A 13,854-nucleotide genomic window follows, 5' to 3' on the forward strand; every position below is an offset into this window, starting at 1 on the left:
TAATTATGATTAAAATTATTTTAATTTTAATATTAACAACTGAGCCTGGGTGGTTCAGTCAGTTAAGCCTCCATCCCTGCCCCCATTTCCTGGCCCACAGACGCTAAAACCCTCAGAATCTCTGAAGCCATGGGTCTTACTGCATGTTAATGAGCTGGCCTTTGGCTGTGGGTTTCTGGATAGCCTCGGTGAGGGCTGGTGCCCAGGTAATCAACCATTTGATTAGATGACTGGAGTGATCAAGTCCTACCCTCTGGTCTCCAGGGACAGGAAAGGGGCTGGGGGGTAGGTTAATCAACAGCTGATGATTCAATCAATTATGGCTATGTAATGAAACCTCCATAAAAGTCCCTAAAGTCTAGGGTCCACAGAGCTTCTCGGTTGGCAGATGTATGGAGATATTAGTAGGGGGGGCCTTCCTGAAGAGGTCGTTGAAGGTTGGTATTCCTTCCCCCATACCTTGCCCTCTCTGCATGTCTTCCATCAGGCTGTTCCTGAGCTATATCTGTGTATTAAACTGGTAACCTAGTAATTAAACTGTTTTCCTGAGTTCTGTCAGCCTGTTCTAGCAAGTTATTTAACCAGAGAAGGCCTCATGGGGGTCTCCAATTTATAGCCAATCGGTCAGAAGCAGATGTGACAACTTAGATTCTCCATTGGTATCTGAAGCATGAGGGGTTGGGGGGGGGGTACAGTCTTACGGGACTGAGCCCTTATCTTGTGGGGTATGTGCCAACCCTAAGCAGACAATGTCAGAACTGAACTGAACTATAGGACAGCAAGGTGATGTCTGCAGAGAACGGAAGAAGTGCTTGGTGTGAGGAGAATGTCTACACATCTGCTGTCAGAACGACTGAGTGTAGAGCATGGAGAGGAGAATTAGAATTCTTTTTCCTTTTCAAGTCCCTAAAACAATGGTTAGGCAAATAATTTAAAACATATATCATTAAAAAAATCAACACAGGGATTAAAAAAAAAGGTAGACTAAAACATAAACTTCCAACCTCAAGAAATGAGGAGAGCAAAATAAAATCAAAGCCATCAGAAGGAAAACTACAAAACAGCAGAGCAAAAATCCATGACATAGAAACAGAAAAATAATAGGTAAAATCAAGGAAGCTGAAAGCTAGCTCTTTGAAGACAGAAATGATCAGAATCAGGAATAAAGAAGGGACATTGTTGTTGACCCTACAGAAATTAAAAGGATTGTGAGAACATATTATGAACTTTATCCCAACAAAGGAGACAACTTAGATGAAACAGGCAAATTCCCAGGAAGATCCAATTGTGTAGAAATACACAGATTCCTCAAGACAAATGAAATGCTGACAAAGATACATAATAGATTCGAGAAAACATAGAAAATCTGATTAACGTTCTAACAAATAAGGAAATTGAATTTGTAAATAAAAACTTTGCCAGAAAGAGAAGCCAACGTCCACATGGCTTTGCTGAAAAATCTGACCGAATATTTAAAGATGAAATAATACCAATATTTTCCATGCACTTTCAGAAAATGCAGAAGGTGGCCCTTGCTAACTCATTCTTTGAGAACTCATGCTCCCCTAATGCCAAAGGAAGCAAAGACAACACATGACAATACAGCAAATATGCCTCATAGACATGAGTATAAAACCTCAGCAAATTATTAACAAACCAAATTCAACAGCATATGGAAAGGATTATACACCATTACTCAAGGGTATTTATTTAATATCTGACAATCACCAAATGCGATACACTATATGAATAGAATTAGAGACAAACCCCTCACATTCACTTTAGTAGACTTAGAAAAGCATTTGAAACAAATCCAACCCCCATTCTTCATTTTTTTTAAAATTGGCAGACAAGGGAAACTTCTCAACTTGAAAAAAAACATCTACAAAAATCATAAAACATCATACTTAATGACTAAATACTCTTCCTCTTAAAATTAGAAACAGAAATGATGCCCCGTCTTCCAACTTCTATTCAACATTGCATTGGAGATTCCAGCCAGTGCAATAAGGAAAATAAATTAAAGGCATTCAGAGAAGAAGTCCAAAAAGGAATACAGAGGCCTCCTGTTTTCATTCACAGATCACATGACACCATATGTAGAAATTTCTAAGGAATCCACATCCTCTACCCAAAACTTATTGGAACAAATAAATGATTTAGCAAAGTTGCAGAACACAAGGTCAATATCCAATAGTAGGTGCAGTCCTGCTTCATATCTCCTGCCCTTAATTTAAGAGATTTTTCTTAGCTCCAACAAATGGTTCCATGACCATCCATTTAAGAAAAGGAAAAAGAAAAATTTAAGAATAATTTGGATTTGAGAAATTTGATTTTACATAATGACCACCTGAAAAATAAATATTTCCCCATTCTGATGTTTGCAGAGGCCCTGCAAAGTTAAGAACAATTGTCAAAATCATTGCTAACAGCTGGTCTACATCGTGATTAGATGCAGACAGTGACATTAGACAATATCTTTCCCCCGTCCCCAGACACAGGCTTCCAGGTCTCCTTGTGAGACTTACCACTCTGTATGTAGATTTCACGGGCTGCAGAACATCCCCAAAATTTCTGCCAAGTGGTGCTCTATCCACAATATTGGGAATTAATGAGGCTATCAATTGTTTGAAATATGGAGGCTCTGGACCACTGTTCAGGTTGGCTACTGTGTCCTAGAACAGAGAGCATTTGCTTAAGGAGCACACAATGTCGAGTCAAAGCCCTTTTCCCCAGGCTCCACCTCCCAGAAATGGCTTCATTACAGGAAACATACACAACACACACACATCCTCGATCCAAGAGTTAACACCTTTAACAAGATGTGGGGGAACCTTGCTAAGATGTGAGTCTAGATGTTTTGAACTTTTGTTGCTAGAGAAAATTTTGGGTCATAGACAAACTTTCACTACCACCCCACAGCCCCCCACCAAGGGAGTATAGTTCAGCGATCAGAGTATAAGCACTACTCAGGGTTAGATTCCAGACAGCCATTTTTTAAGCATGTGACTTTGGATAGGAGCCAACATATCATAAGCTCTTTTAATTTTTAAAAACTGTTGTATCTCTCTTACCAGAGTCAGTACCAAGTTTTCTTTTTTTTTTCTAGACCCTTCTCTGTGCTAATTAAAAAATATACACACTCTTTTAACTTAAAAGTTAAGATCAGCATATATCCTGACTGGTTTAACTATGTTTTCCACATTTGTCACTTTTAATAGTGTCATTGCAATGTTGATCTCAAATTTTTTAAATGTTTTATTTACTTCTGAGAGAGAGGGAGAGAGAGGGAGAGAGAGGCAGCATGAGCAGGGGAGGGTCAGAGAGAGAGGGAGACACAGAATCTGAAGCAGGCTCCAGGCTCTGAGCTGTCAGCACAGAGCCCGACGCGGGGTAGAACCCATGAACCGTTAGATCATGACCTGAGCCGAAGTTGGACGCTTAACTGACTGAGCCACCCAGGTGCCCCATTGGTCTCAAATTTTTAGTAGTCCTTCATAATGTACTCTAATCCTCACTTTATGTATTTAATCTTTTTCAACGGCCATAGCATCTGTTTATTGGCATTCCCATTTTGCAAATGGGAAAATTGACTTGGAGATATTCAGTATTCTTTTTCAAGATCACATAGCTAATCTTAGATACAGACCCATAAAATCGACTGTGACACAAATTTCTACAAAATGAACCACACTTTCTTCCTATCACTATAAAACTTGAAGACTCTATTTCAATGGGAGGAACTGTAGACGTGCAGTTATAATGAAAGTGAAAACAGAGGCCATCTCTCAGGGTGGGTTAGGGGTTCCTACTTTCCTGTATCATCTGAATATTCTATAACCAGTTACAGCCTTTATGATGAACATCAAAACAGTTCTACTTTGACAAAAGAGTACCAGACCTGAAACTGAAGGAGTGTTATGATAATACAATAAAGGGGTAATAGACCCTAAGTAAATACCTTGTACCGAAACTTCACATGGTCAGTGATTAGGTGGAGGCATATGGAATTGCCAATATTCAACCTTTTTTTTTAATGTTTTATTTATTTCTAGGAGAGACAGAGACAGTGTGAACAGGGGAGGGTCAGAGAGAGAGGGAGTCACAGACTGAAACAGGCTCCAGGCTCCGAGCTGGCAGTCAGCACAGAGCCCGACGCGGGGCTCGAACCCACAAACCGCGAGATCATGACCTGAGTGAAAGTCGGACGCTTAACCGACTAAGCCACCCAGGCGCCCCGCCAATATTCAACTTTTTGAGCCACAGAAACAGCCATTTCATTGTTTCAACTTGCTCTGACCAAGCTTTTTCCCCGAAAAGGCTTTATTATCTACGCTATGCCCTAATTCTTTCTCAGCCTTTATTGGGCTTATGTGGTATCATATAAAGATCTGTTTATTATTTTATGCCCTTTATCCTGCTTGTTGAGTTATTTTCTGGCAGGATAGTCAGCTTCATTAATAACTGCATCCCAAAGGAAGATGTCCACAGTGGAGTTCTTTTAAGGAAACTTGTTTAGATGTACCTACTCTAGGTAGACATGTGTGTACGCACATTCCAGGGTACTTGCTGTATTTTCATCACATCTAAACTTCTATTGATTATAGCAACTATTGTTTTTGAACTACCAAGAAAGTAAAAACATGCTACCAATTTTAACCATAAGATTCCTGTGATCAGAAGGTACAGCCCAATTCCAGAGATGTTACAATATGGAAAATGGGCATCTCAGAAGGAATGTCCCACTCAACTCATGAAGTCATTGGAAGGACAACCGCTGGGACTCGAAAACACTGGTTCAAACTCCCAGCTGCAGTTAAAGTGAGCCTGATGAGTTATCACCTCTAAACCAATTTGCTTATCTGTAAAGGGGGAATGATACTGCCATATTCCCATGACAATCATGAGGATAGCATGAGATAATATACATGCTCAAAGCTATCATCACCAAAAGATATTAACTGAATCTGAATTTCCTGTCAGTTTCATTTCTTATAGATACTTCATAACTACAAACTTTTTAAATATAAAGGTTTTGAAAAAACTGAACATTTGCAGCTAAGGTTTTCTTTGGCTTCCCTCTGCCTCTCCCCACCCGAGACACACACATACACATGCACACACACAAGCGCACACAGGTGTATTAGTTTTGGTTACCGTAGCAATGGCCTTAGCAAGGGCTCTGAAGAGCTGGATGTAAGCAGACAGGGTGTGTGGTCCATAAATTGTAGAGGCTGCCTCGTACCGCTGAGCCTGCAAGAGAGGCAGGGCTGAGTTTTATACCGTTCTACATATCTCAATCCATTTTCAGAGGGCCCACGTCTTTGGTGAGGGGTGATTCTGGACAGCTCACATAATTCAAACTGGCCTAATCCAAGATTTAATTATGACCAAGGAGGAGACTTTTGCATATACCAGTTACAGTAAATGGCTCCCGTCCGCTAGTTGTTAAAGACAATGGCTTCTCTTGGCTTCTGGTATTTGGACTGACCAGTCCATCTACTCTGAAAGAGGGAAACGGCTCCTAAGCTGAAGTCTATTTTAAGTATTTGTTATATAAATGTTTGCCCTGAAGGAGCATAGCAGGAGGGGGGGAAATGAGGGAAAATGAGAATCTCAGGGACTCCTGGAGCAAATGGGTAGTAGTGGTGCTGACTGGAGAAGGACATTTAACCATCATGGAGCTATAAAATAGCTCCTCTCCTTTAGCTGAGCTGCAAGCCTTAGGTTTTTCCACAGGAACCTCAGACTCCTCAAATCGAAAGTGGGTCCTATCACTCCAAATATACCTCCCTCCCTGCAACATTCTCCATCTCAGTGAACGCTCCCTCCTTCACCAGTGTAGACCCCTCTCCCTGCCTCATCCTACATCCTCTGAGTCCCCAAGCTACTATTACCTGGAATCCCTTGAACTCTCTGTCTCTCCTGATTTTACTGTGGCCAAACACTTGGCTCTCACCCAGATCATAACGACCACTTCCTAATCAGTTCTCTGCCTCCACACTTAATCTTCCAATTGAGTTTTCTACACTGACATCTTAGTGACCTTTCTAGATCACAAACTTGATCAGAACACTCCTCCCTTGGAATGAATTCTACTGGACTTTCCAAAGCCTTCCTTATTGACGTAAATTTCGGTGGCATAGGATAAAGGATGCTCACTCAACCCATCCTCCCCCATCAACTAGTCCCTGTCTCGCTGCCCTCAACCAACTGTGGCCTCACAAATGTACTAACTCGGTGCCCCTGGACCTTGAATGCATAGCTTCCTCAATATGAACCTCCTTATTCACTTTCATTTGCCTAACTAGTCCTTACTCATTCTCAAGAACTCCCACAGATGTTACATCTTCCAGAAAATCTGCCAGTCTCCATTCCTCCAAGACCTAATATAGACTAATGCACTTCCCCTTTGTTTTCATATCACCCTCTGCATCCCTTTTACAGAACTGTAATTACCTGCTCTTCTCTGTCTTTCACTAGACCATAAGCCCTAGTAATCTTAAGGGTAGAGGCAGATTTTTACATATTGTTATGGTCAGATAGTAGCTAGTACAGTATCTGTCACAACACATATCTATTGAATAAATTAGTGAATAAATAAATTAATATTAATCCGTATAGGAGCCTGTCCCTAAGAGAAGCTAGAAGGCGTTCCTAACCTTATTTGTGCCATTGGATTCCTTTGGCTGTCTGTTGAGGCCTATGGACCCCTCTCAGAGTAAATGTTTCTAAATGTATAAAACAAAATACATGGTTGACAAAGAAAATCAATTAGACTGACAGATATTAGTCAAACATTAATAAAACATTTTTGTGATAACATAATGTTTGTTCTTCACTGAATAACAAGTTTGTGCTTCTTGACTGAGTAATAAGATCTAGTAGCAGATCTAATAACTGCTGTGATTTTAAAATAGCAATGAGAGTGAAATATTTCCAAATCAGCAATAACTCTATGTGATACAAAAAGCATCTGTGGTTCCCATCGGTGACAAAGTCAGAGACACTGCTAGTATTATTGTCGTTTGATACCTACATTCATAATGGAAGGAAATACTAAGTTAACAGTTACAGAGAAATGAAACGCTGGATAAATGAAAATTATTCACATCCAAGTGTACCCCAGTTAGGAATATTTATTCAACAGGATTTCCTAAAAGGCAGGGACTTTCAGGAAAGTCAGCAGAGGGGAGTGGGGCAGAGCCCCTTGCTGGCATCACTGGACGTTTGTCAAGGAGCAGACTGAATCCCTCCACGTGCACTGCCAAGATATGCCAGCACCCACATTTGTTACCAATGCCCCCGAAAAAATAACTTCTTTCAGAAAAAGTAGAGTTCAGTGAGACGAGAATTCTGGAAATTCTCGGAAATTCTTGGAAAGGGCAAACTCCCAGAGACAACCTCTGGCTTATCCTTCTCTCATCTGTCCCCAAACAAAATCACCTCTCAAAAACATCTCTAAGGAAGTCTAGAAAGAAAACCTGCATTTGACACAACAGTCTTGACGAGGGTATGGTTCATTGGAATGATGAGAACTTTTTTACCTTACCTGATATTCTTCAAAGGTGGTAATATAATGTGTATACACATTGCACAGGCCTGAAATAACAGCAGTCATATTCTGCATCCCATGGGTTGCAAATTCCTGGTTGGGGAAAGGTAGCATCCAACAAAATTACTCTTCTTTGTAGTGTATGCTCTCAGTCCAGTTACACTTAACATACAATCATAGATGTGAATCAGTAGTGGAAGAGGTCTTTCTTAACATCATTCCTAATGATCAAAACTGCTTGGGGAAGCCAAGGACCAATGAGGCCTTGGGGGAAAGTTAGAGCCATAATGGCACTACGGTCGGGCAAGTCAGTGAATCTATGAACATCTCAGTGATTGGATTTGCAGATATAGAATCTTCTTATTACTAAAATACAGACACTAAATCCATTTCCTAAACAAGTATAATAGGAGGATACTAGCTAACCGTAGTGGTTATTTCCAGCTCCAAGGATGATTAGGTCATTTTATTTTTTTTTTAATTTTTTTTTAAATGTTTTATTTATTTCTAGGAGAGAGAGAGAGACAGCGTGAGCAGCGGAGGGCCAGAGAGAGAGGGAGTCACAGACTGAAACAGGCTCCAGGCTCTGAGCTGGCAGTCGGCACAGAGCCCGACGCGGGGCTCGAACCCACGAACCGCGAGATCATGACCTAAGGGAAAGTCGGACGCTTAACCGACTAAGCCACCCAGGCGCCCCAGATTAGGTCATTTTAAAACCATCTACAATACTTCCTGAATAGGAAGAAAATCAGAAATACAGATAAAATAAAGAACTCCTAACATAGATTAGATTTTATTTAGACAGGACTTCAAGATATTAAGGTACATAGAGTTATTTACTATTTAATCCATAAAATATTATCGATTTTAAATTATTAATATGCAATGTTAATAAATATTAATATGTTGCATTATATTAATATTATATATTAATAAAATATTTAAACCAGATTATCATTTCCTTGTCATTTTTAAGCTTATTTTTATACCACTAATATTTCATATTCGCCTCTATGCATTACTTTCAAGTAGTGTGAAACTCTAGGCATCTTAGCAACAATTAATTTTAAAGGTTTCAGATCATAGGATTAGGGAATTCTTTTCTCTTCCTCAAATATAAATGCAGACATATTTTATTTCATTCTTAACTTACTGCTTGAACTGCCTCTCGAAGTCTTCGTCCAGACATGGTCCTGAGTCAAGAAAACAAAATTATCTAAGTGTTTCCCGACTCCGAATGCATGCAAAGAACACAGAACTTGCAGTGAAAGACAAATGTGATCTTGGCTCATAAGATAATGTGGTAAGGGGCATACAAGCTCTATGACGAGGCAGAACTAAAGTTGAGCTCCTTTTCCCTAGCTCTCCTGTCTTCAGAACAAATCCTCAACTAAAAACAGACAACTTGAAGGAAGGAAAGGGCATCAGTGAATATCACTGGCAAAGACTACAATCATTTTCCATCCGATGATTCAACAAAATTATACCCTTTGTGTTCAATGTTGGTAAGAACTGAGGCAAGTTCAGAATGTACGTGCTCCTGCCTACAAAGAATTTTTCATTTCATTCCTTCATTGAATCCTTAATAAAACACAGCATCTGCTACATAAGTGGCCCCCTTCTAAGAATTCAAGCAAAGCAACAGATGAATAAAAGCAAGAAGCAAATAAAGTCAACAAGCAAATAAAAGAAGTGGCAATAATTGCTACAGGGACCATAAAGCAGAGTAAGGGTGAAAGGGCGATGGCGGCGGTCCTTGTAATGAGGAGGAGACATGGTGGAGGTGGTGGGTGAGGACAGTTGGACTGGCATCTCTGTTACAGATCTGAACAAAGAACTGAAGGAATAAAAGAGTCAGTCATGGGGATAAAAGGAGGGTCAGGCTTTCATGCAGAAGGAACCTTAAGTTCCTAAGCCCTAAGACAAGAGCATGCTTGGTGGTCTGGGAAATGAAGCAAAGGAGGGGTGAGTAAGAGGGAGAGGGGTAGGAAATCAGAGAGGTTGCAGAGGGTAAAATCACACAGGGCCCTGTAGGATGTTGTAAGGGTTTAAGAGTTGACCTAGAGTGGGATGGGAACCCACTGGAGGGGTTTGAGCCCTGACATGATGTAAGTTATGTTTTAAAGGGTTTTCTCCAAGCAAAGTGTCAAGAAAAGGCTATAGTGGAGTAAGAGACACAGGAAAGGGTTGACACAGGAATCTCGGGGAGAGATTACGGTGGCACAGACCAGGGAGAGGGCGATAGAAACTGTTGGGTAGATGGTGCAGAATTTGCTGCAAGATGGGAAGGGGGAGGCGAGGGGAATTGAAAAAAAGAGAGAATTCAGGGATGACTCCAAGCTTTAGGGCCTGAGAAACTGGAAAGATATAAATTTGCTACTTACTAAGACAGGGAAGACTGCATAAGGATTTAAAACAATCTTTCCCACTTCGAATAAGTCAACTGATTGTTTCAAGTATTTGTATTTTGATACAATTTCAAGTCTTTCTACTGACACATCACATCATGTCCATTTGGAACGATAAGTTTTCAAACGCTCATGTTTGCTACTATTTACCCCCTAGTAACACACACAGAAAGAGTTATTCTTCAGAGGCCCACCCAAAGAGGGTTGGGATATTTGTCACCATTCCCAGTGGTTGGGATATTTGTCGCCATTACCAGTATGTATAACACAAAGGAGCCAGCACAGAATGATCTCCGATGAGAAGAAGCGATTGCAACACAAACACATACACAGTCATTACAGTTTTAACCACAAAGTAACAAAGAAAACTTACGTAAACTCCCCAGGGATGGCAACTATGGCCAAGGACCCAACAGTGATCATCTGAACATCAACAATCTCTGGGTGCCACGGATGCGGTTTTATCAGCTAAGAACCCAAAACATGAAAACTGTGTTAAAAGGATGTGGTCCTTTCTGTAGTCAAGAGACAGATGATACTCACAGAGTTTCCTTTATTACAGGATTTGAAATATTTCCAGCTGGCTTTGGTGCTTTCTCCTCTTAGCATAGATTTTCTTTCTAATTAATGAGATCGTGTTCAATATTCTATCTGGGCATAATATATGGATCTCAAATGCCAATGCGCCATTAACCAGAACTTACTTCCTCATCGGTAAATATTTTGGTGGATGTGGCATGAGGGTCACAATGTGTCACAGGTAACCAGAGAGGACTGTGCAGGATGAATAACAATTCTACCAGCACGGGAACAGCTTAATGATTAATGATTAACTCAATGATTTCCCTTTTTAGTCCTGTTACCAAGTCTTGCCTTCCTTTCCAAGTTTTCTCCAAGACAATCTATCCTTTTCCATAGTCAGATTAGTGCAGAAGCTTTCCCTCTATCCCTTCCATTCCTTTCTTTCTTCTTCCTGAAGAATTCTAATTGAATATTAGGGGGAAAACACGCGATTTAAAATTTTTCCTTTCTCAACAATTTTTATTATGAACCCTAGCATGAAGTTTTGACAATTAGAATGTGAAAATCCATGGTCCAAAGCAGTATTAAAAGAATATTGCTTTAGTTAATCAAGTTGCCTGAATTGTGAGAAAATGGGGACGTGAACTTGTCTTTTTTTTTTTTACAGGACCTGAGTTGTTTTTCTCTGCAGAGAACGGTGTATGAACTCCTTTCAGGAGTCAACATCAATGAATCCTGAATAAGATAGATTTTTGTCTAATTCTTCCTTTTCCACTGTTTTAACTGTTCCAGTTATTTATCATAAATTCTAAGTCATGATATTTAGTAATAATACTCCTTATTCCTTAAAGTGTGATTCTTAATATACATATTTTTAATATTAAAATTTAATGTGAGAATATCTGAATAAGAACTCCCATGTCAACAAAGATCTATCATCTGTCTCTGACAATTCAGAAGTTTTAAAATAATAATAATATGCTAATTTTGCCATCATAGTCAAAATGTGTTACCTCTCCAGTGTGAAGAAGGATTGGCTTTGGTTTATGACAGTTTTTGATTTCTTCAGATGGCTTGCCCAGGAGCTGATCTCGAAGAGTGTCCCAAAATGGATCCCCTACTGTTGTCCCTATCGGGAATATTAAAACCAATTTGATTCCAATGCTCTGAAAAATGTCATCACTTTGACAAATGCAGAACAATACTTTTATTACAAAGATATAATTAAGGTGGTTGTCCACTAATTCCAAACAGTTTGATAAGAGAAGAGGAAAAATTTCCTGTGCTTCCTAAAATAAGAGTCATTATTTAATTAGATCCTTGGTGTGGCCGATAGGATAAAAGAATGTATTTTTCAACATCCTTAAGGTTTTATTTCCATCACTCCTCCTCATCCATGTAGTAAATAAAAACAAAATGATATAAGTAATTATAGATCAATGAACTAAATCTCTTTTTTTCCCACTGTAGAAACAAAAAAATGTCACCTCCAACTTGAAGTACTGATTGTTTGGCTTGTGGTCCACAGAGAGAGCCTCTCTTAACTCCCTGCTTAATTATCTACATGTGCATGCACACACACAGACACACACACACACACACACACACAGAGACACACAGTAAAAAAAAAAAAATCAAACCTAAAAGCAACAATCTGGGGGAAGCCAATGAACTTAGGATCTATATTTCATTCGGAAAATATAACAATTATAAACATATATGGGCCTACTAACAGAGCCCAAAAATATATGAACCAAGACTGACAGAAATGGAGGGAGAAAGAGACAATCAATAATAGCTGGAGCTTTAATAACCCCACTTTTAGTAATATGGCTCAGTTGGTTCAGCATCCAGCTTCTGCTCAGGTCATCATCTCTGGTTCATGGGTTCGAGCCCTACATTGGGCTCTATGATGACAGCTCAGAGCCTGGAGTCTGCTTCAGACTCTGTGTCTCCTTCCCTCTGCCCCTCCCCCACTCACACTCTGTCTCTCTCTCTCTCTCAAAAATAAACATTAAAAAAAGCAATAACCCCACTTTCAGTAATAGAGGGGACAACACATCAGAAGATCAACATCAGAAAACGTGAGCAACACTAGAGCCAAGTGGACCTAATAGGTACCTGCAGATGCATCCATCCACAGAACAAGAACATAACGATCACTCTGTGCAAGTGCATACAGAGAGCGTCTAGGATAGACTATAGGCTGACCATGAAACAAATGCCAGTAAACTTCAAAGGTATAAATAATGCAAAGTATGTTTTACAATCACAATGTGATGACATTAGGAATAAATAACAGAAGAAAATTGGGGAGACTCACAAATACATGGAAATTAAGCAACACGATCATAAATGGATAGTGGTCAAGGAAGAAATTAAAAGAAAATATGAAAACCCTTTCCGATAAATGCAAGTAAAGACACCATTTACCAAAAGTGATGGGATGTGGTGAAAGAAGTGCTTGGAGGGAAATGTATAGCTTTAAATGCCCAGATTAAGAAAAAAGAGGAGAGTGACATTGCAAGAAGGCAAAGTAGAAAATATGAGTCTTTGTCTCCCCACAGAAAACAATAATTAGCTAGTCGCAAGTGAAAATAGTCCTGGGAGGGCTCAAGAGACCAATTAAGAGCCTATGGAGCCAAAGATGGAATAACCACCCAGAAACGATCACTGGAAGGATGACCTGAGCAGAAACAGCTAGGAACAAAGAAGAAGCATAAAGACTCAGTATCAGCCATATAGCAGGTGCCATCACAGTGCCCAGTGGCCCACTCCATGGAGGACCCCAGCAGGAATTGCCAGTCACCAGCCCCCAAGAAAGGCTTCCAGAGGTTTTTACAGTAAAGGGCCCTGGACTCTACACTGGCACAGACCCAAGCAGCCTGCTCCACAGAGGACACCGGCAGCTTTTGTGACTGAGGTAACCAGTGGCCATCACGGACTCCCCTACCCCAGGGGAGAAAGAGCACTCTTCCTCACCCATAAAGAGCTGCCACTGCATCACCCTGGGACCAGAATTGTCAGCCCCCATGCCCAGCCCCACGTGTGCCCCTGACCCACAGCTGCACCTGCTCCATCCACACCCGTTTAAGAACACAGTGCTGTGCCAGCGCTACGTGTACCTGTGCTCCAGACCTTGGGTCTGCAGCTGCTCTGTGTGTACCTGAAGCTCAGGCACTGGGGCCACCACCACTGCAGGCCATCCTGGACCTCAGAGGCACTGTCTCCTGCAAGCACCTGTGCTCCAATCCGCAGTTCTGTAGCTGTTGCACAGGTACCCACACATCAGGCACAGAACCGCTACTGCTACTGTGAAGCCAGTGTCCTGGACCCTGGCTGCCCTTGCTCCATGAGCACCCATGCTCC

At 40.6% G+C, this 13,854-nt stretch overlaps 1 protein-coding gene across 1 annotated transcript in view; it reads right to left on the reverse strand.

Moving 5' to 3' along the window:
* ASAH2 (N-acylsphingosine amidohydrolase 2) overlaps positions 1-13,854 on the reverse strand; it is a 70,931-nt gene that overhangs the window by 8,313 nt on the left and 48,764 nt on the right. Inside the window, exons 13-18 of the mRNA XM_077755197.1 lie at positions 11,499-11,614; positions 10,337-10,431; positions 8,709-8,748; positions 7,553-7,648; positions 5,158-5,253; positions 2,529-2,675 (exon numbers count right to left, since the gene is read on the reverse strand). Of these exons, the coding sequence (XP_077611323.1) occupies positions 2,529-2,675; positions 5,158-5,253; positions 7,553-7,648; positions 8,709-8,748; positions 10,337-10,431; positions 11,499-11,614 (590 nt within the window). The remainder of the gene's footprint in view (positions 1-2,528; positions 2,676-5,157; positions 5,254-7,552; positions 7,649-8,708; positions 8,749-10,336; positions 10,432-11,498; positions 11,615-13,854) is intronic.

The sequence above is a fragment of the Crocuta crocuta genome, unplaced genomic scaffold (genome assembly GCF_008692635.1).
Source record: "Crocuta crocuta isolate KB4526 unplaced genomic scaffold, BGI_CrCroc_1.0 scaffold2, whole genome shotgun sequence".
NCBI classification, from domain to species: Eukaryota; Metazoa; Chordata; class Mammalia; order Carnivora; family Hyaenidae; genus Crocuta; species Crocuta crocuta.